Source organism: Mustelus asterias, chromosome 12 (assembly GCF_964213995.1).
Source record: "Mustelus asterias chromosome 12, sMusAst1.hap1.1, whole genome shotgun sequence".
Classification (NCBI taxonomy): Eukaryota; Metazoa; Chordata; class Chondrichthyes; order Carcharhiniformes; family Triakidae; genus Mustelus; species Mustelus asterias.
Window position 1 is genome coordinate 86,253,755 of NC_135812.1, and position 23,900 is coordinate 86,277,654.

A 23,900-nucleotide genomic window follows, 5' to 3' on the forward strand; every position below is an offset into this window, starting at 1 on the left:
TTTCCTCAGGTTCAGTGGCTGAAGGTGTGTCTCTCAGAGGGAGAGGGGTGGCAGATGGGCTGGAGATGCCCAGGTTACCCTGGTCTAAGGGCCCTGGGCTGTACTCCTGTTGGTCCTCTTCCTTTCGTGTTCCCAGAGATCCGTGTCCTCCTCCGTGGGATAGAGGGGCAGCTGGAGTGAGATCCAGAAGCCCCACCGTCCTCTGGCGCATTCACTCATGGATTTTCACCAGTGTCTGCACCACGGTGGGGACATCTCCTGCCATGGACTGCACGTCCTGCACTCCTGTGTAGGTTAGGTGTATTGGAGATGCTAAATTGACCCTTAGTGTCTCAAGAAGTGTAGCTTAGGGGGATTAGCGGATTAAATGTGTGGGGTGATAGGGATAAGGCCTGGGTAAGATGCTCTCTTGCAGAGTTGGAGCAGAATCGATGGGCTGAATGGCCTCCTTCTGTACTGTAGGGATTTTATGACACAGAGAGGAAGTGTCATTGGGAGTGAGACAGTTAAGATGGTGATGAGGTATGCCAGTTGTGGGGTGGGAACTGGAGTGTGAGGAGCAAAGCAGCCATTGGGGTAACATGGTGATTGTGGGTGGGAGGGAGGGAGGGTGGGAGGGGAGCCTGGCGCCTGGTGTTGGCAAAGGCCAAGGTGGCTGAGTGAGAGAAAGGGTTGGGGGTGCGAGAAGTGTGTGAGGGGGCCCAGTGGGAGACTGGGGGTGGTTCACTTACCCTGGCTGATCATTCATCTTCTTCCGACACTGCTGCTCCGTCCTCTTCTGGAGTGCGCTTGAGCTGACCAGAGCTGCCACTGCATCCCCGGTGGGGGAGGTGACCCTGCTGGAAGGCCGTCTCCTGGAGTGAGGATAGAGTGTGTCCCATCTCTGCTCCACTCCATCCAGCATCCTGGAGAGGGCCCCCTCCGAACAGTGCGGTGCTGCCTTCTTGCCTGCCATCTCCTGCAGTCGTTGTGGAACAAGTGCTGGGAAGCTGTTTATATTGAGCTCCCAGTGCTTTCGCAAGTAATTCGTTGCGGGGCTGGTGACTCAGAGGGAACGCGCCGCTGGAGTGGCATGAAACTCTTGGGTGTACAAATTATCACTAATGAGGCACAAGATTCGGCCCGAAAACACGCCAGTGCTGTTGGCGGGAAACACTCCAGTTTTGTGCCAGACCCAACACTGCCATTTTTTGATTTCGCTCAGAATGTCAAAGTTGAAGGACATTTAGCTGCATGAAAAATCAAGCACTAATAGGATACTGATTGAAATAGGTGGGGGACACGATGTGGAGCACATTATTCCTACAATTTGCATTTGTAATACAACAATTTCAGAGTGAGGTTACCCAGTGCCATGACCATCACAGTGCGGTTTGCATGGATTACGTTGCAGTAAGGCTAATGCATAAATTGTAGGACTTCTTCTTATCACAATTAAGGAGACACAATATGGCATTTGGTTCTGCTGCAGGAAAAAGTGTCAAGAAAGAATATGATTCAAGTTCATTAAAGGCTCAGTTTGTGTGTGGAACTACCTTGTGCAAGCGGAATAAGGGACATATGACAAGGAGGAATAAGCATTTAGGGGAGTAAATAATACATACAGAGGGGATGAACATTGAAGGTAAAGTAGAAATTCACAATCACGCGTTCAGGCTAGTTCTCTATGGCCAAGGGTTGACTCAATTTGAGCCATGCTTACCTGAATGGCTGTGATTTAGAGGCCGCACCAGCTACATGTCCGTGGGGGTGGGGGTTAATTTTTTAGCATAGATTGGGACGCCCTGATCTCTGTGGAACTTGACCTTGCTTGCTCTATCAGGCCCTGCCCACGAGAGTGATGGCACAAACCATAACCCCAGATTCTCTGCACACTGAGTGGCAGAAAATGTGGAGTGACAATGCAGCTGCCCATCTGGAGAGATGCACGCTGGTTATCAGTCTGAACCCGGCACGCTGACAAATTTTGGGAAAATTCCTCCCAAGAATCCGTTCAACTTTGCTGCGAAAAACTGTGAGCAGATTTCTTCAGGAGAGGCTGCGAAAGCGAATAAATACCGGCCTCCTTATCAGAGGGTCAACTGTCCAAACCTTATCAAATCAGTCAAAATCTACATCATCATCAAACTCAAATATTATAAGATTTATAATGATTTGGGGTTTTGTGCGTCAGAACTCTCCTCCAGTCCTATCCATCTCTAGCTTTGAACCATTGAAACGGTTAATTTGTATGCGCGTCCTTGTTCAACCTTATTAAATAATTTCTAATGCATGGACCTGGTATAATGTAATCTAGTAACCCAGGCTGGAGCATCATTGACCATGGTTTTAAATTGTATGCTGCACTCTCTTACTTTCAAAATCATTAATTCTATCACATCTTTTAAAAAATTCTTCTAGTTATCCCCTGGGCATGATTGATATCCTTTCCAGGTCTTCACTATCACCCACTACGTGGGGAGACAAAAACTGGACACAGCATTCAAACGGAGGTCTTGTACAATATTAAATATCTCACCTGAGACGCAGTGTAATTGAAGGTCACATCAAACATGTATGACTTCTCTCGAGAGCGGTTGGCTCGGAGAATGTCATCAGGGTCCTCCATCGGATCCATTAGCACCACCATCTACAAAGGAGCCGTAATATATATTAGAGATTAACCAAAGGAAAGTTCTGTCAACAGCATTCAATACACCTTAAAAGCGTGCTACACGGCAAACCTTTGCCCAAGTGGAGGACATTGCCATGATATCAAGATAATGTCATTACAAACCTTTCGATAGCAGCATCACTGTAGAGACATTCCCCCCAAAAGCTTTGAATCCAATGATTTTAGAGGTGATCAGTAATGAATCAGTGTTAAAACATTATCCTATAATTAAGGATTTCCGCTAGCAGAGTGCAGGCTAGCCATTAAACAATGAATAATTTCACACCATATCATGTTTTGCAGTTGCCTACAATATAAGTCTTGTAACATTCAACTGAGGTCCGCAGGCATCACTTTCATCTGTGGAGCCAACATTAGCATTGAAGAGTTCAATGATCTATTGCATTTTAATGATACAGTCGAGCTCTGAATGTCATCCGCTATTCTCACTGATGTTTTCATTCTCTCCCTGAATGTATAGTGGTATCCTGTTGTCATATCTATGCACACCAACAAATGCATCTCTGTTTCTCCCCGCTGCCATTAAATCAGAGCAAACTGACAACTTCTGAAAAACACTGGAAGAATTTGCATGTTATCAAATGATGGATAGGTTTGCATATTATTGCAAACCCACCTCATCTAGACACAGGAAATGTCATTCAATCATCCAAGCCTGTTCTGCTATTTAACTACATCAGGGCTGATCTGTAACCTCGACTCATTTATCTGCCTTTGATTCGTATCACTTCAAAAAAAATTAATGTCAGTTTTGAAAATTTTAATTGGCCAAACATTTGCTGCCCTTTGGGGAGTGATTTCCAGATTTCCACCATCCTTCGTCTGGAGAATGTTTTCCGCGTTCACTATAAAGGGACTATTTTCCATTTTGTTCTCTTGTTCTCTACCAAAGGATAAAGTTTTTTTCTATCTACCTTACGAAATGCCTTTACTACTTTAAGCATCACAATGCAATCTCTCCTTAATCTTCCAAAAACAAGAGAGAAAAAACCAAGCTTATGCAACCGGTCCTCAGAATTTCACACTTTAAGTCTCGGCATCATTCTGAGCTGAATCTGCACTATGCCTCTTCCAAGATCAATGTCTTTCCTGAGGTGCAGTGCTCAAAACAGATTCCCCTCTCCCAATCAAGTTGCAACTCGCGGATCAAGGCTACCTCCAATTTTGTGTGCTCCCGTTTTTGCTCATAATTTCATGTGCAGTTAGCAACCAAATGTCTTCGAAATAATTATCGGCCCCTCTTCTATCCACTATATGAGTGAAATCCTCCAAAGATTGAACTAATTTAGGTGAATATGCTCTCAACTTGGGGGTCTTCAGATCGCTGGGTGTCTCTAGAAACTGTCCAGGAAATCTGCCAAATAATTTGAAAGTGTTTACTCAGCAGGACTAGTCTTATGGGGAGGAGAGGTGAGTGACCACCAGGGTGTCACTATCAGCAGGTGCCCTGGTTAAGAGTAAGTGAGTGGCAACCAGAGGCAAACTTGGTTTGAGGTGAGAGGTGAGAACAGAGTGTGGCCACTATGGATGTGCACTGCAGACTGCCTTGGCTTCTCAAGGACATTTAGGTGGGCAATAAATGTTGGCCTTGCCAGGAGTGCCCACACCTCATGGACGAATAAAAAAGATCTTAAATCCAAAGAAAGACACCAGAATACTAGTTTCTAATGGTGTTTCCTAATAATTTCCTAATTAAAATAATGGATTCCGAGATTATCAATCTATTTGAAAAGGAATGCTTCAACCACAAGATTTTGAGAACTATTGGTTGAGACAGGCAAGATCTACCTCTCCAATTGTTGTTGACTCTCTCTGATCAGGTTCAGAAGGTCATAATAAATAGGAGCAGGAGTAGGCCAGTGTTGTACTTGACACTCTACAGGGCATGGCTGAACCTGCAGGCTTGGCTAGTCCTCCTTTCTGTGCATTGATAAGGATGTTGTCAAAGATCACAGGGTAATTGAAATGTTTTAGGTGAAATTAAAGGCCTTGTACAGACTTTGCCAACACTCTGAGATGGGCACACATTTGGACAGTAATGACACTGCTCTTCAGCCCCCTTAATTTCTTACCTTGACTGACTGTCCCTACCACCCCGACATCACCACGCCCAGGGCATCAGGCCCTTCCGCTCCCCCCGCCCCCTACCCCCGCCGTCTTCTCCGAATCCCTCTTCCAAACTTCCAGTCCATGCCCTAAACCCCCTCACCACTGACTCACCCTAGCTGGTCCCAGGCCTCAATGCAAGAGCGCATCCTACTTCTCTCCCGGGGGCGGCACTGTGGTTAGCACTGCTGCCTCACAGCGCCAGGGACCCGGGTTCAATTCCCGGCTTGGATCGCAGTCTGTGCGGAGTCTGCACATTTTCCCCATGTCTGCGTGGGTTTCCTCTGGGTGCTCCGGTTTCCTCCCACAGTCTGAAGGTCATGCTGGTTAGGTACATTGGCCATGCTAAATTCTCCCTCAGTGTACCCGAACAGGTGTCGGAGTATGGCAACTAGGGGATTTTGACAGTAACTTCATTGTAGTGTTAATGTAAGCCTACTTATAACACTAATAAACTTTACTTTACTTGTGTCATTGAGGTTAACAAGGAAAATCGCAGACCTTACACACAACAGCACAAAGCCTGGTCCACTTTAACTTGAAATGATGATAAGCCGGCTGCCATGAGATTCTCATGGGCTTCAGACTTTATCTTGGAGGCAGGACTTAATATTAAACAGTTTCTCACCAATGCATATTAATGACATGCAAAGTAGGAACCGACCACATGCCGACTTAATGCTCACCATGCTGCTGACTTCACCTTCATCTCAATCTGTCATCGACAAAACCCAAATTTTCCATCCCTGCTAATTCTCATCCTTTTGACACTTTTCCAATCCCAATGGGCTTCATTAAATGCCCTCACTCCAGTTCTAGATGCCCCCACGAGTGGAAACATCCTGTCAGCATCTACCCTGTCAATCCCTCTCAGAATCTTATATGATTCAATAAGATCAACTCCCATTCTTCTCATCATCGTTAAAAGTTTTCCAAGTTATCAGTCACTCTGTTAATAGATCTCAATAATTTTCCACAATCCATTCTATTATGGAACTTCAGGGGTAAAGAGTTTGACCCCAGCGTTATGGTTCAGACCCAGACTGCTCTGGGTCACCAGTACTGTTCTCTAAAATAGCTACAGTCAGTCCCAAAAAGTTCATTATTCATGTGGGGAGAAGCAACATTGTCACTCAAAGTTGGGGAATAAAAGTTTAATTATTAGGATCACAAGTAGGCTTACATTACAATGAAGCTACTGTGAAAATCCCCTAGTCGCCACACTCTGGCACCTGTTCAGGTGTACTGAGGGACGATTTAGCATGGTCAATGCACCTAACCAGCACGTTTTTCAGACTGTGGGAGGAAACCTGAGGAAACCCACGCAGACATGGGGAGAACATGCAGATTCCACACAGACAGTGACCCAAGCTGGGAATTGAACCCGGGTCCCTAGCGCTGTAAGACAGCAGTGTTAACCACTGCGCCACCATGCAGCCCCAAAGTTACTTGCAGATAATGTAACAGATGTTCAAGGGACAACATTGAAAAAGTACATTCACTTTCAAAAACATATGGAGGAATGTTAAACATTTAAGTATTCATCTGCTTTCAATGATAGCAGTAATCCACATTGTTCTTTGACCTTGTCAAAAAAGTTTGAAATCATTGTTTAAAAATGTACAAAAATGTGGCTTGCAGGACCATACTCTGTGCTCTCAAAAGTGTCCCTGACTGGGTGCCTCTTTTGGGCTTTGCAATGTATGGATAATTAATGCATCTCCTCATGTTTCCCACTATGTTGACCATTTGAATTAATTTAGCTGGTGTGAGCTTTCTTCCCAGTTACTGCAAAGAACAACAAAGAACAAAGAACAATACAGCACAGGAACAGGCCCTTCGGCCCTCCAAGCCCACGCCGCTCCCTGGTCCAAACTAGACCATTCTTTTGTATCCGTCCATTCCCACTCCGTTCATGTGGCTATCTAGATAAGTCTTAAACGTTCCCAGCGTGTCCGCCTCCACCACCCTGCCCGGCAGCGCATTCCAGGCCCTCACCACCCTCTGTGTAAAATATGTCCTTCTGATATCCGTGTTAAACCTTCCCCCCTCACCTTGAAACTATGACCCCCCGTGAACGTCACCACCGATCTGGGAAAAAGCTTCCCACTGTTCACCCTATCTATGCCTTTCATAATTTTATATACCTCTATTAGGTCACCCCTCATCCTCCGTCTTTCCAGTGAGAAGAAATTGAGGGATCTTGTGCATAAACAAATTAATAACAGCTAAGTTACTGAACACAACTGCTCACTGTAACAGAGAAAATCATCACGCCAGGCTCACATGTCACAGTGGTACATTGAGGTTAAACTGGGACTTCTGCTGCAATGTAATTCGTTCAGTTTAAGTGAAGCGCATTGCCACTTCTACCACACTCTGCATTTCCAAACCCAGCGATGCTCAAAGAAGTCTATTATTGCACCTTGAGCTCAGACAAGCAGCTAGTCTTGAAGTAAATAAATAAAGATGACAGCTGGGTATGTCTTAGAGATATTTCTCCACCAAGAAGAAAGACAGTACTTTCACAAATTGATTGTCTTGCACAACTTCTTCAGGGACAAGCGTTAAATAGGGACATCTGTAACTGCAATGCTCAGAAAACATCAATTTCTTCTAAAATGATACTTCCCAAAGTTTATGCAGAATTAACAGTTGTGAGAGGATACTTAGTCCCAGAGAGCTGCTTCAGGGTAAACCAATGTCACATTAGAGGGCTGCAAACAGCCATGAGGCCCTGAAGATAGCCATGGGTGAAGGATGCCTGTCCTCACCTAATGCAGCAGAAGACACACCTCTGGCTGAAAATATGTGTACACTTCTTACCCACTATAACCAGGGCTCTCAGCAGCATCTGAGATAGGGGAACATAAGAATTCAGAGCAGGAATTGGCAGTTCAGCCTTTTGAACCTGCTTGGCCATTCAATATAATCATGGCTGATCTCACCTCGACCTCAACTCCACTTTCCTGTCCGTTCTCCATAACCCTTCAACACATTACTAATTACAAATCTATCTCCTCAAATTTACTCAATGTCCTGGCAACCACTGCACTCTGGGGCAGTGAATTCCACAGATTCACGACCCTTTGAGAGAATTTGTTTCTCCTCATCTCTTTTAAATCCGCTACTCCTTAACCTAAAACTATGACCTCTTGTTCTAGATTGCCTTACCGCATCTGCGCCATGTCTACTTTGTCAACACCTTTTATCATCTTATATACCTCAATTAGATCTCTTCTGGTTCTTCTAAATTCTCGAGTGTATAGGCCTCACTTGCTCGATATCTCTTCATAAGACAAACCCTCTGGAATCAGTCTAGTGAACTTTCTCTGAACCACCTCCAATGCAACTACATCCTTCCTCAAGTAAGGGGACCAAAACTGTGCATGATACTCCAGGTGCGGTCACACCAATGCCTTGTATAAATGCACCGTAAGAAGCCTCAGAACACCAGGTTAAAGTTCAACAGGTTTATTTGGAATCACGATCTTTCGGAGCGTTGCTGCTTCAAGGGGTGAAGGAGCAGCTCTCTGAAAACTTGTGATTCCAAATAAACCTGTTGGACTTTAACCTGCTGTTGTGAGACTTCTTACTGTGTCCACCCCAGTTCAGCGCCGGCATCTCAACATCTTGTATAAATGCAGCAACGTTCCCCTACTTTTACACTCTATTCCTTTAGCTATAAATACCAAAATTCAATTTGCTTTCTTTATTACCTGCTGTACTTGCATATTAATTTTTTGTAACTTATGCACAAGGACACCCAGATTCCTCTGTACCGAAGCAGCCCAAAGTCTCTCTCCATTTAGATAATAAGTTGCCTTTCCATCTTTCAGACCAAAATAGCTAACCTCACACTTATCCACGTTAAACTCCATCTGCCACATTTTAGCCCACTCACCTATCTACATCCATTTGTAAATTTCTTAATCACAAGTTACTATCCCACATATTTTAGTGTCACATGCAAATTTGATTATAGTACCTTCTATCCCTGCATCCAAGTCATTAATATAGACTGTAAATAGTTGGGGCCCGAGGACCGAACCTGTGGCACCCCACTAGTTACATCTTGCCAACCAGAAAAAGACCCATTTATCCTGACTCTCTGCCTTCTGTCGGTTAGCCAGTCTTCTATTCAAGCTAATAAATTGCCTCTAACCTCATGTGATCTTACTTGTGAATTAACCTTCTGTGCAGCACCTTATCAAATGCTTTCCTGATGTCCGGATATACTACATCTACAGGATCTCCGTTATCCACTTGGCTTGTTACATCTTCGAAGAACTCTAGTAAATTAGTCGAACATGATTTACCCTTCATAAAACCATGCTGACGCTGATGGATTGCGTTTTGACTTTCCAAATATCCTGTTATTACTTCCTTAATAATGGATTCTAATAATTTCCCAACAACAGATGTTAAACTAACTGGTCTAGTTTCCTGCATTCTGCCTCTCTCCCTTTTTGAATAAGGGCGCTACATAAGCATTTTCCCAATCCACTGGAACCTTACCCACATCCAGGGAATTTTGGAATATTATAACCAATGGATCCACTACCTCTGCTGCCACTTCCCTTAGTACCCTTGGATGTAGGCCATCACGAACTGGGGACTTGTCTGCCTTAAATCCCAATAGTTTGTTGAGTACTATTTCCTTATTGATGATGATTGTTCTAAGTTTCTTCCTTTCTATTTCCTCTTCATAAACTGCTACTATTGGGATGGTACTAGTGTCCTCCACCGTGAAAACGGAAGCAAAATATTGATTTAGCATCTCCGCCATTTCAGAGTTCCCCACTTTTTAATAACCCTTTGTTGATCTTTAAATGTTTCTCAATCTTTCAGCCTGTCACTGGTCTTTGCAATATGGTATGCCTTAGCTTTTGTCTTTATGTCATCTTTAACTTCCTATCTTAGACATGGATGTTTCTCCCCCCTCTTAGAATCTTTCTTCCTCTCTGGAATATATTTTAGTTGGAATTGAATATCTCATTAAACAATTGCCACTGCTCATTAACTGTCCTACCTTTTAGCTTTCCTGCCAGCGTCAGTGGGGCCAAGTTTGTCCTCATGCCTACGTAATTACCTTAACTCCAAAATGTGAGTGTGGGCTCCAGTTGTTCACCTTCTATCATACTATGAGCACTCTTCCCGAGAGGATCCTTAACTATGAGGCCATTAATTAATCCCTGCTCATTACACAATACCAAATCCAGAACAGCCTGCTTTCTGGTTTGTTCCACAACATATTGCTCCAAGAAACAAACTCTAATGCATTCAATGAACTCTCCCTCGAGGCTGCCCTTGCCAATTTGATTAATCCAGTCTCTGTGCACATTAAAATCACCCATGATTATTGCCGTACCTTTCTTACAAGCCCCCAGTATTTCCTCATTTATACTGTGCCCGATTGTGGAACTATGCGGCACAGTGGCACAGTGGTTAGCACTGCTGCCTCACAGCACCAGGGACCTGGGATCAATCCCAGCCTTGGGTGACTGCCTGTGTGGAGTTTGCACATTCTCCCTGTATCTGCGTGGATTTCCTTCAGGTACTCCAGTTTCCTGCCACAGTCCAAAGATGTGCCGGTTAGGTTGATTGGCCATGCTAAATTGCCCCTTAGTGTCAGGGGGATTAGCAGGGTAAATGCGAGGGATTTTTGTTGGTGCAGGCTCGATGGGTCGAATGGCCTCCTTCTGTATGGTAGGAATTCTATGATGCTGTTTGGGGACCTATAGATTAATTAGCAGGGACTTCTTTCCTTTGCTATCTCTTATTTCTACCCAGACTGATTCGATATATTGATCTCCAGTGCTTATATCATTTCTCACGACAGCACTGATCCCTTTCTTCACGAGCACAGCCACACCACCACCTTTTGCTTCCTGTCTATCCTTCCGAAATACTCAGTACCTTTGGATATTCAATTCCCAGACCTGGTCTCCTTGTAACCATGTCTCAGTAATCACCACCAAATCATACCCATTTGTTTCTATTTTTGCTGTTAACTCATTAAATTTGTTCTGAATGCTTCATGCATTCAGACATAAAGGCCGGAATCTTGCCACCGTTCACGCTGGCAGGATTTACCCATCCCACTGCAGTGAACAGAGATTTGGCTGGCCACCAAATTCCCTGACCTTGCTGCAGTGGGAGCGTGGAGTGGACAGCAGGTAAGATCGCATCCCAAGCCTTTAGGTTTGTTCCATAATCAAATTTCCCTAGTCTTGTATACTCCCTTGTTGCAAAATGACGTTCACACGTTTGTCCTTTTATTTTCTGGTAACAATCTACCTCATCTTGAAACTGTACTCCTTCTTTCTCCTTTAATTATAATTTTCTAATTTTCCATGCAACTGTACCCTCTCCCCACTACTTTGTTTAAAGCCCTAGTGATTTGTCAGGACTCTGTTCCCAGCATAATTCAGGTGAAGACCATCCCTTGCAAGTTAACTTTGGGCCATTCAGTTTAAATGATCCAGTTTGTTTCCAAAAAAAATAGCAAATTGTTTTTTTTAAATGTATTAAGCATATGGCAAATAATAAATCACTGTGTAGTGTCAAACAATAATTTACCCCTCGCACCCCAACCCCGCAGATGATTGGGCATTTTTGCTATACTAAGCAGTGATAAAAACAAGGCAATGATCTCAATGGGCATACTGCTGTACGACTCTATGATTTTATGGGGACAATCTTATCGGCCCGTCATGCCGGTTGATCGGGGGCGGGATCGATAGGGTGGGATGAGTGTCAAATTCCCAGGGCACTAACTGTGTACACTTGATGCAGTGCACTTGGAGATCATGCTCATGCGCAATGATGCCCTCTAGCAGTCAGCAGCCGGCTTCCCGGCGAGAATAGGCTCCGTCCACTCCCCCTACTGTTGCGAATCACACTTTGCCTCATTTCTTTCTCGAAGTCATATAAGATTTGAATTTTTGTCTTGCAGAAAAAGTGGGCACGATTCTCTCCCATTTTCACACTTGTTCAGCACTTAAAATCTTTTTGGTAGGATCAGCCACTATGATACAATGTTTGGTGGGACTGGAATATCCTGCTAGGAGGGGCTATAAAATTCCACAAACGGTGCTTGTATCAGCGAGCAGTTTCTGAATTTCCTCCCCTCAGTGAAAAGAAACCATTGCCACAGTACCAGGCAATTGAAAGATGATCTAAAATGGCGACTGTTTGTTATTACTACCACCCAGTATTTCCTGTACAGATGGAGATGTGGACAAAGTTGGAAATGAGACCAGCTAATGTCTGCTGTATGTTTACTGAGCTTCAGCGAGCCTTCCCACATTACAGTGTCATCAGCAGGATGGGACACCAGCCAATATATTCCTTTTGGTAAGTAACAGAACTCCCCAACATTTTATTTCTGCTCTGTTTCACTGCCACTGCCTTTGGGAAAATCATGCAGAAAACATAGAGAAGTTGAGGTAAAGAAACCTGACTTCTGTGGACAATTGGAATTATTGTGGACATACAGGAAGGAAAACAGCAGACCAGAAAATGAACAGGTTCTGTAATACATTGATTGACACGTCCTGTTGTATCTGAAATCACTGAATCAGATGATAACACCCTTCAAATAGAATGGAGATTGTCAGGGACAACTCAAACACGTCACAATGCTTACTGAACACTGGAGCTAGTATTTGAAAAACAGGTTTGATTACTGTGAATCTCCTGAAGCAGAGGAAATGTGAACACAAAGACATCAATTCATGCTGTATATTAAAAATCGAGAAGCATCATCCCATATTTGGTTTTACATATTTTTAGAATACATTTTATTTGGAATACAAAATTTGACTTTTTTTAATGAAATCTGTCGCTTCTGTTTTTAAAATAGCTTCTGAAATATGTTTCACTTAGTTCTGTTGGCTTTATTCATGACAGAAACTTCTGCCCTGCATCGGCGACTCCTGCCATGCTTAGAGATTAAGGGTTTGACGTTGCTGGCTACTCAAATACATGTCCTTCCAAACAAGACTGATGGCGATCTGATAAAGACCTTCTCTGCCCTGGCCTTTTAGTTTGGAATGGAATGTCAATTGAACATTTCAAAGCCGCGACTGATTTATTTTTTATGAGACAAAAGATATTAAGGGTTACAGAAAAGGCAGGAAAATGGAGTTAAGATACAGGTCAGCTGTGCTCCAATGGAATGCCGGATTAGGTTGGAGGGTTGAATGGCCTATTCCTGTTCCTATCGTCCTTGCCTAGTAATAGGTTGCCAAGCCAACAACAATTTGCTCTCCTCAACTTAGGTTACCAAAATCTAAGACACACAGATGTACTCTGTTTTTCTCTTGCCTTCCCAACTCATGGGACACCAGGAGAAACCATCACATGAATGCAAGAAACTGTGATTTAAAAATAATGGACAGCAATAACTGAAGCATCTGAAAGAAAAGACGAGGAAAAAGCAAAACACCACCATCTTTCGTAGTCAGTCACAGCTGCTGTACGTTCAATGCGTCACACGCATGATAAAGAGCAGGCTGTCAACAGAAATTTCTGTTTATTCACCTGAGTAAAAAGGACAGGAGGGCAGCAGAATTGATCTAAATTGGCTTATTTAAGGCTCGTTCAAAAGGACCCCTCTGAAATAGATGTTGCTCCCTGTCCTTGTGCAACCGTGATAGTAATTGTGAAGAACAGCAGGATAGTCTCAGCATCCTGGCCCATAAATCTTTACGGTATTCATTTCCCCAGCAGGGCGCTAGAATAAAGATGAGTTGTTGGATTGCTGCACTAGCCCAGTTTAGTAATATTAAAATATGAGAATATACAACATGTAAAAATATATCAATACTTCCATTTTGCGTGATTTAGTTTACATTTTGAATAACATAAAAAAGGAGGAAACGAACAATGTCTTTGAAGGAAGCGTAGTTTCCATCACACAAGTTCATTGCAAGGTTCATTTTATATTAACACATTAAACTGTAAACTATTTTATTGCTTCAACCCCTCCCCCTATAAAAGTTCATCCTCTACTTACATTCAACCGAATTACCCAGCGGATAATGTATTCATCTGTGATTTAACACAAATTCCATCTCCCACAGCTTGACAGATGACAGTCATTAAAATCCAATCAGTTTAATGAAAAGTACTCTCTGCAGTTCCAAACACCTGCCAAAAAGCTGGGTGTAAAGCGAGGAAAGGAAAGGTAGGATTGATGGAATTGGTTGTGGGAGGTCATGTTAGAACAAATCTGCTGAAATCAAATAAAATTGGGCCAGTAGATCTGAGAGCACATTAATTGTGACCAGGCAACTTCTCTCAGGGCAGCACAAGGACACAGTGGGCATTGCGCATTTTTAATATAACATAAAGATAGCGCGCAGGTACAGCAAGTGATTAGGAAGACACATAGAACATTAGCGTTTACTGCAAGTGGAAATGGAATCTATAAACAAGGGAGGTTTTACTGCAGCTGGACAAGGCATTGATCAGATCACATCTGGAGCACCGCAGTTTTGGTCTCCATATTTGAAATAAAAGATATAAATCTTTACGGTATTCATTTCCCCAGCAGGGCGCTAGAATAAAGATGAGTTGCTGGATTGCTGCACTAGCCCAGTTTAGTAATATTAAAATATGAGAATATACAACATGTAAAAATATATCAATACTTCCATTTGAGGGCGGCACGGTAGCACAGTGGTTAGCACTGCTGCTTCACAGCTCCAGGGTCCCGGGTTCGATTCCCGGCTCGGGTCACTGTCTGTGTGGAGTTTGCACATTCTCCTCGTGTCTGCGTGGGTTTCCTCCGGGTGCTCCGGTTTCCTCCCACAGTCCAAAGATGTGCGGGTTAGGTTGATTGGCCAGGTTAAAAATTGCCCCTTAGAGTCCTAAGATGCGTAAGTGAGAGGGATTAGCGGGTAAATATGTGGGGGTAGGGCCTGGGTGGGATTGTGGTCGGTGCAGACTCGATGGGCCGAATGGCCTCCTTCTGCACTGTAGGGTTTCTATGATTTCTATGATATAATTGCATTGGAAACAGTTCGGCGAAGGTTCACTTGACGCATTCCTGGGATGAGGGGATTATTTAATGAAGAAAGGTTAACAGTTTGGGCCCATACTCATTGGAGTTTAGAAGAATGAATGGTGAGCTTATTGAAATATGAAGGGCCCTGAAGGGATTTGATAGGGTAGATTACAGCAGGACATTTCTATTTGTAGGAGAGACTAGTTTAAGAATAAGTTGTCTACTGTTTAAGATGGAGATGAGGAGAATTTTTTTCTTCACAAGGGTTGTTAGTATGTGGGATCCTTTTCCCCAGGGCAGTGGTGGCACGGTCATTGAATTTATTCGAGGTGAGTTAGACAGGTTTTTGATAGACAAGGGGGTCAAGGGTTATGGGGGTGGGGAGAGGGGAGGAGATGGTAAAGTGGAGTTGATCAGCCATGAACTTACTGAATGGAGTAAGCTGAAAGGGCTGAATGGCCTACTCCTGCTCCTGAGTCCTATGATCCTATGTTCCGATGACCTAGGCCAACGTTTCCCAAACTGAGTTACCTGGAACCCTGGGGTTCCATTGGAGACATCCAGGGATTCTGTGGTTGGTCCAGCTGTTTCAAATTTGAAACATTGCTGTCCTTCCAGGTTGTCCAATCGAAGGCGGTTTTAACTCTGCATTGGCTACTGACAGGTACACTAGTCAGCCTATCAGCAGCCAATGTGCTGAGAAGCCAGCTTCTGGTGGGAATAGTGACAAAGTCAGTATTCAAAATCCCAGGCAAAGGCAAGAGCGAAGGCGACCTGACAGTGGAATAGGCAGTGCAGTGAGATAGACAGGAGGGGAAGCAGCCTCAGAGGGCGGGAGGGGAAGCAGCCTCGGAGGGCGGGAGGGGAAGCAGCAACAGAGCAATGGAGAGAGATGTGAGAATGTGAGTGTGTGAGAGTGTGTGTGAAAGTGTGTGTAGGTGAATGTGAGTGTGTGTATGTGAGAGTGTGTGTGTGTGAGAGTGTGTGAGAGTGTGGTGTGTGTGTGTATGTGTGAGAGTGTGTGAGAGTGTGTGTGTGTGGTGTGAGTGTGTATGTGTGAGAGTGTGTGTGTGTGTGAGAGTGTGTGTGTGTGTGAGAGAGTGTGCATGAGTGTGTGTGTGTGCGTGTGAGTGTGTGTGAGAGAGTGCGTGAGTGTGTGTGAGAGAGTGCGTGAGTGTGAGTGTGTGAGTATGTGAGAGTGTGTGTGTGTGCGTGTGAGTGTGTGAGAGTGTGAGAGTATGTGAGTGTGTGAGTATGTGAGTGTGTGAGTATGTGAGTATGTGTGAGTGTGAGTGTGTGGTGTGAGAGTGTGTGTGAGAATGTGTGTGAGTGTGTGTGTGAGTGTGTGTGTGTGGTGTGAGTGTGTGTGTGTGTGTGGTGTGAGTGTGTGTGTGTGAGAATGTGTGTGAGTGTGTGTCTGTTATGAGGATCAAGCTCTCCAGCCACACTCCTAATATTAAACGAGTTTGTGAGCAAAAAAAGCATAATCACATCCCCCATTAAATATGACAAAAAGATAAGGCTCAAGTACTTTGTTGAATTATAGAACTTTTAAATTATAACAAAATTTCTACATATAAGAAATAGAAAATACTTCTATGAATTTATTTTTTGCCTATTCTGCAAAACCAATCAATTTTTTGTGTTTAACTCTTCACTATAATAAGAATGTTCCTCAGGGCTCCTCTCGAGAGGTCGAAAGGATTCCGTGGCTGGAAAAGTTTGGGAAACCCTCGGGGGGCTTTTATTTTTGAATCTGGCCCATACCAAAACTGACCGAGAAGGGCACAGCTTGCCATGTTTGTGAGCAATTTCAGCCCTCATTACAACCCCAAGAAAAAGGCAGTGAATAAAGAGAAATAACAAGACTCCAGCAGACAGCTGCCTCATTATATGCTTTAAATAACAGATAATTAAAATGATTCCAGGTGACTGTAGATATTAAGATGTTTACTTCATAATCGTAAGATTTTTGGTTCAGCTCCAATCACTGCTTTGTTGTTGACTTCATCAGCTGGGAATGAGTTCTCTTAGAATTTGTCTGTGCCACTTGGCAAAATAATTTAGACATGGTAAATTTTTAAAAATCTACAGAAAATTACAACTTTTGCTCTTTTCACTTTCATATTTCAAATTGCTCCTCAATCCAGCTTATCTAATAGTTGCCAATCAAGGATGGGACTGTTTTATTTTTCAGTTCCTATTTATAATGCTCGCATGGGTAAAAGTCAATGCAATGTTTGGGAGTCATTCCCTGAAATAGCCTACACACTACAAGACTGCAGTGGAAAAATATTGAAATTTTCATTAATAACCAGTGGAATTTAACTCATTTTTAAAATTGTTTCATATTGGTCCACTTTAAATACTGTGGTGGCAGATTGGACTCTGCAAGAATAGTAAGATCCCCCAATGTTTGCGCCCATTGTGGTGGTTTCGCCATTGTCAGGGACTGGGACTTTGGGATTTTGAATGGATGGACATGGGATTAATTTTTAAAACATTTCCAGTGTATAACCTAACAATGTTTAAAAACAAAATGATTATATTTCAACATTTCCCAAGATTAACAGGGATGAAGTGGAAATGGTCAAGGGCTTCAAGTTTCTAGGTGTTCAGATCAACAATAATCTGGTCCCTCCAAGCCGACGCTATAGTTAAGAAAGCCCACCAATTCCTCTACTTTCTCAGGAGGCGAAGGAAATTCAGTATGTCTGCTATGACTCTCATAAATTTTACTGATGCACTATAGAAAGCATTATTTCTGGATGTCTCACAGTTTGGTATGGCTCCTGCTCTGACCAAGACCGCAAGAAATTGCAAAGGGTTGTGAACATAGCCCAGTCCATCACGCAAGCCAGCCTCCCATCCATTGATTCCGCCTACACTTCCTGCTGCCTCTGAAAAGCAGCCAGCATAACCATGCACTCTGGACATACTCTCTTCCACCCTCTTCCATCAGGAAAAAGATACAGAAATCTGAGGTCATGTACCAATTGACTCAAGAACAACTTGTTCCCAGCTGCCATCAGACTTTGGATAGATCTACCTTATGTTACGTTGATTTTTCTCTACACCCCATCTGTAACTGTAACACTACATTGTGCACCATCTCCTTTCCTTCTCCCCTATGTACTCTATGAATGGTATGCTTTGCCTATATGGTGCACAAGAAACAATACTTTTCACTGTATACTAATACGTGTGACCATAATCAATCAAATCAAAGATCAGTTCTGCACACAACATTAGATGCAAACAGAAAGTTCCCCCAGAGCTCAGTGACTGCTAGTTTTCCTATTACTGTAAATGTGACATTTTCCCATTTTGAACAATAGCACTTCCACAATAAAGATCAACAACTTGTTCAAAATTACATTTTTGATGTCCCTCATGGTATTAGATAATACCAATAATGTGAATACCAATGTGAATTAACATGGCATAAAGCCATTTTATGTCACTGCCATAATTCAAATTTGATTTTCCAAAAAGTCTTGATAACTCATTTAGTGCTTTCATTTTTCCTACAAATGACATCCATAATGTATAATTAGAATACATTTGACTTTTATCAACAATGCAAATGTCTGAGTTCTTCAAAAGTGCACCATAAGTGACTGAGTAACACAAACAGTATGAAATAAATCTGTGAACTGTTCCATCAATAATCTCTCTTCAAATTGTCTATGTCAATGTCTGTTCTTTTCAAGAGCCTTTGTTTTATGATGTCCATTACCGACAGGGAAAGAGGTCCAACGAGAAACCTAATTCTCAGTTTTGATCCTCGGAGTGTCCAAGTTGAAAAAAGCTGAGGAAGAGTAGGGATGTTTTTCCAGCTCTGATGAGCAGGGAAATGTTTGCTGTTCTTGGAACATTCCTACTTGAATTTTGCAAGTACGAGCTCTGGGTTTCATATTGTTGACGAGTATTTTTAAAAGATTTTACTCCATTCTTAAAGTTACAAAGCCAATGCTCAGAGTGGACCGGGCAAACCCGAATCCGTCTCCTTGCTTGCTCCAAAATCCAAATTCAAATTGAATCCAGTTCATGGTCCCCTCAAGAGGGACAAACAAGATCCAAGCTGACAAGGTAAGGCATTGGACCCCACCTTGGGCTTGATCTGATGCTTGATCTTAGCCAAAAGGCTGAGAAGCTATCGCAAGATATTTGTAACACCTTGTGCAGTCTCGTGATCACAAGAGATAACATTTTCCATGTGTTACCATCATTGGTGAATTCATATTCATATGGAAATCTATCTTTTTATGCATTAATCACATGGCAATGCAAGAAGCACCCCTCTCCATTGGTTTGCAACATGAGACCCAGAACACTCACAGTGGTTTGAGGTACAGTGCTGAGTGATGAGTGAGCAGTCTGCCATTCACTGGTCAGTCCCTTTCAGAGTCACCCAGCCAAGCATATTGATAGATATTAAATTATATTGGGAGAGACACGGAAAGACATAGCATTGTGCACAAGAGCAGCAATGACCTTGCCCGCCTGAGGCTCGTAAGATCCTGCCCGAGGCCAATGGAGAATGCCGTTCTGTGAACCGCGCCCGCCCCGATTCTGGGGCGGGTGAGGCGGTAAAATGCCGTCCATAAGTCTGGTTGTCATTAAGCTTCCTTTCCCATGTAGGGTGCTAGTCAAATGTTCAACAAACTGAGTTCCCACCTACAGAGGTGGCAATTGTCTCCATTAACGGATGAAGCATGAAGAATAGGACTGAAAGAAGTCTCACAACACCAGGTTAAAGTCCAACAGGTTTATTTGGTAGCAAATACCATAAGCTTTCGGAGCGTGCTGCTCCTTCGTCAGATGGAGTGGTTATCTGTTCTCCAACAGTGCACAGACACAGAAATCAAGTTACAGAATACTAATTAGAATGCAAATCTCTACAGCCAGCCAGGTCTTAAAAGGTACAGATAATGTGGGTGGAGGGAACATTAAACACAGGTTAAAGAGATGTGTATTGTCTCCAGACAGAACAGCTAGTGAGATTATGCAAGACCAGGAGGCAAACTGTGGGGGTTACTGATAATGTGACATAAATCCAACATCCCGGTTTAGGCCATCCTCATGTGTGCGGAACTTGGCTATCAGTTTCTGCTCAGCGACTCCACATCATGAATAGGACTGATCCAGTGCTCAGCAAAACAAACTGGATTGCAGAATGTGATAAATCCAACGAATAACAAGGAATATAACTTATTCTGTTACCTCGCAGTAGTGACCTTAAGGCCAGGAACCTTCATTCAGGGCTGTTTTTACAATATCTCTTTAGGACAGTTGTTTAAACATTTTATAATTTGGTGAGTAACCGGTGCCATCTACCTTTTCAATCTTCAGGCAGAGTAGAGGCCCTGGGTTACCAACTTAGAATGTCTGTCCCTGCACCACCTGATGCTGGAAAAGGAAAGTCACCATACCAGCGAGTGGGAAAATACAGTATAGCTGCATTTCAATCTGCATAGAGTCAACATGATGGCCCCAAGATTTTAACAGTATGCAATGGGTTCCCCACTTTATAGAGTGTCAACTTAAAAGTTACAGATAGAAACACATTTTCTAACGTGTTTTCGCACCTGAATGACAGCACTAGGCAACTGATAAAACAAACATATTTCTAATGTTAACAAGATAGGATTTGATTCTTTTAAACATCAGATTTAAGTGGAAGACTACAATGTTTGAGAGTTTAAGTTAGTTTAATCTCATGTACGCCAAAAATGCAATTTCTCTCCAGATTGTTTTGTCTGCAGATATCATTTCATTAGGTAAAATAATGAAAAAGACATGGTTGAGGGGCTGGGAGATTTATTCTGCCACAAAGTTGAGCCACTTGTGCAATGTCATACTGAAACTAATCAAGAAGAATTGTCATCTGGTAAATTAATGGACATGGAGGTCTCAGCATGAACTGCTGTGAATCAAGAATCAAATTAACCTTCTAAAGTCTCGAAGACTTTCTTTTGTACTACTAACTTTTATCCTTTGAACAAAGGAATATTGGGGCTGGGCTGGATTCAAATCAGACGTCCGGATGTTAGTGTGGATCGGAAGCTAAGGTCTGTTGTTGTGGGAGGTATAAACAGCTTGTACTGTTACCATGGTGATGAAACGTGCAAACTGTGAATTGATTAATATCAGGCTGTACAATTACTCTGCCTTTCATATTAACACTGGTTTTCAGGAGGGAAAACAGGCCTGTGTTGTCTTATTTGGCCATCACTGGTTCAGGCATCAGGACCTGAAACATTGGCTGGGAATCTCTTTCCTCCCAGCCGTGTGTTTCTCGGTGGCGGGATGCAATGCTGTTGATGGGATTCTCTGGTCCCGCCGCTATCGATGGGATTTCCCATTGAAGCCACCCCATGCTGCCGGGAAACCCACGGGCAGAGGTGCACAGCTGGCGAAACCAGGGAATCTCGCTGCCAGCAAATGGCTGGAGAATCCCATCCATTAACTCTCTTGCTTTCCACAGGTGCTGCCTGACTTGCTGAGTATTTCCGTTTTTATTTCATTTCCAAGTGATTCAATTGAGGAGAAACTTACGAATCTAAAATTTATAAAAAACACAAGGTCACAGAGCAGTGCAGCGATCTGGGTAAAGATGAGCAAAACATTACAGAGAATTTAAAGAAAATAATGCATTGCTGAAGAGGCTCAAATCAAGAAAAAAATGGCCAAACGTAAAACTAAAGGGCCCTTTATTGAAATGCATGAAGCATTCACAACATGATAGATTAACTAATGGCACAAATAGGTATAAATAGGTTTGACCTAAAAGTCAATGCAGAGACATGATTGTATAGCGACCAAGGGTGGGAAGTAGATATTCCAGGATACTTGAGTCTGGATTTTCACCAAGTCGGGAGCCCTTTAAAAATGGCAGGTGGAGCCTGACTCCCGAATTCTCAGCTGCATCCGCACTTCTGGCAACTTTTGCCATTACAAGATAGGCGCAGGTAGCTCACGCACAGACTGAACCTGCATCCTTGCTGGCTCCATTGCAGTTCAACAGGCCCTCCCCGCTCCCACTGCAATTCTTGTACAGTCATACTCCTTCCATAGGTTTGCATGGTTCATGGCACCGCAGAGGAATCCCAGTCTCAAATGGGGAACTGAAAATAACAACAGCAACCTGCTCCTGGAATTCTTTTATTGATAGATGTTGTTGTTTTACAACAGATCACTTGAGCGGATTTCAATTCTTTAAATGATCTTCATGAACGCAAGCCTCTCCTCAGTATGATGTGTGTTTGAAGGACAGCTCTGTTGGACTGCTAGATATTTATAATTTTTTCATCTCCAGGGTGGCACGGTGGCACAATGGGTAGCACTGCTGCCTCACAGCAGTAGGGACCCGGGTTCAATTCCAGCCTGAGTGACTGTCTGTGTGGAGTTTGCACTTTCTCCCCTGCCGGAATTCTACCGCCCCGCCCGTCACAGAATCAGAGCAGGCGAGGGGTGGACAATGGAAACATTTTCCAGTCTCACTTGAGCGAGGTCATAAAATCCCGCTACCCATGTCTGCGTGGTTTTCTCTGGGTGCTCCAGTTTCCTCCCACAGTCCAAGGATGTGCAGGTCAGGCTGACTGGCCATTAAATTGCACCTTAGTGTCAGGGGAATTAGCAGGGCAAATGCATGGAGTTAAGTGGTTAGGGCCTGGGTGGGATTGTTGTCGGTGCAGGCTCAATGGCCTCCTTCTGCACTGTAGGGATTCTATGATTCTATACTGGGTGAGTGGCTAGCAGGGCACATGGCATGTATGGAGGGTACATAGGGTGTATGAGGGGACATGGAGAGGGCATAAGGGGCATGTGGAATGGTGGGTGGTTAGGGGTGAGTGTTTGAGAGCCTGACCCTCATCAATAAAACCAGGCCAACTTCCCAGTAAATGGGGGCGGCCATTCTAAACTGCCAAACTTGCCACAAACCAGCCTCCATTGCGGCATCAGACTTCCCTCTGAAAGCAGTTTCCTGACTCAATCTTCCTGCCTTATCTGTGAAAATCCAGCCCTTGATGTTTCAAAAACACAGACAGAATGAAGGGGTGGGGGAGGAAGCACTGATAATAAAGGATGACTCAAGTACAACAGTGATGAAGGATCTTGACTCAAATTATCAGGAAATTGAATCCATATGGGCAAAGATAACAAAAGGACAAAGGGCAGAAAACACTGGTGGGAATAGCTTGTAAATCCCCTAACAGCTGTTGTACCATTGGACACAGAATTACATGGCAAGAGGAGCATTTGAAAAAGGTATTCCATAATCCTGGGACATGTTAGACTGGACAAATCAAATAAATACTCAGGATAGAAGAGGCTAATTCAGATTTTGTCCTGTATCATCAGACAAGGTTATCTCACGCAGGAATTCTCTGGGGAAGAGTGATCATAATATGATGGAATTTCAAATTGAGCTTGTGGGTAATATATTTAAATATGAAATGGGAGTCTTAATGTTAAATCAACATCTACATAGCTTTGAGGTGGTGAGCTGGTTAAGGTAGATTGGGAAATTAAATTTTAAAGTATGACAGTGAATATGCAATGGAAAATATTTACAAAAATATTTCCTAATTCTCAATGAATAAACATTCCATTGAAAAACAAAAATGCCATGGAACAAGTGGCAAACTAAAAAGCTAAGGTTGGAATTAGGTTAAAAGAGGAGACTTATGATGGTTTCAAGAAGTGTAGTAAGCATGAAGATTGAGAGTGTTGGAACCCATTAAAGAATGATCAAAAATTGATAGACAGAGAAAATAGAAGAAAGTAAACCAGGACAAAAAAATAAAAAGATTATTAGAGTTTACACAAGCATGCAAAATGGAAGAGAGTAACAAAGGTACATATGAGTCCCTCAGAGACTGAGACAGGAGAAAATATTATGGGAAATAAGGAAGTAGAAGTTGTTAAAGAAATGTTTTGTAACTGATTTCATATCAGAAAATACAAAACATACCAGAAATAGTGGAAACAGGTTGAAGGAGAGTTAGAACTTAAATTAGTATTAGTAAGGAACAGAAAACTAAATGAAATTAAAGGTCAACAATTGTCGTGGACTTGTTGGCCATGTTTGCAGAGATA

The 23,900-nt window shown here is 43.0% G+C and overlaps 1 protein-coding gene across 1 annotated transcript in view; it reads right to left on the bottom strand.

Moving 5' to 3' along the window:
* Positions 1 to 23,900, bottom strand: part of kif19 (kinesin family member 19) — a 206,476-nt gene that overhangs the window by 102,730 nt on the left and 79,846 nt on the right. Inside the window, exon 3 of the mRNA XM_078225994.1 lies at positions 2,519 to 2,629. Coding sequence (XP_078082120.1) covers positions 2,519 to 2,629 — 111 coding nt within the window. The remainder of the gene's footprint in view (positions 1 to 2,518; positions 2,630 to 23,900) is intronic.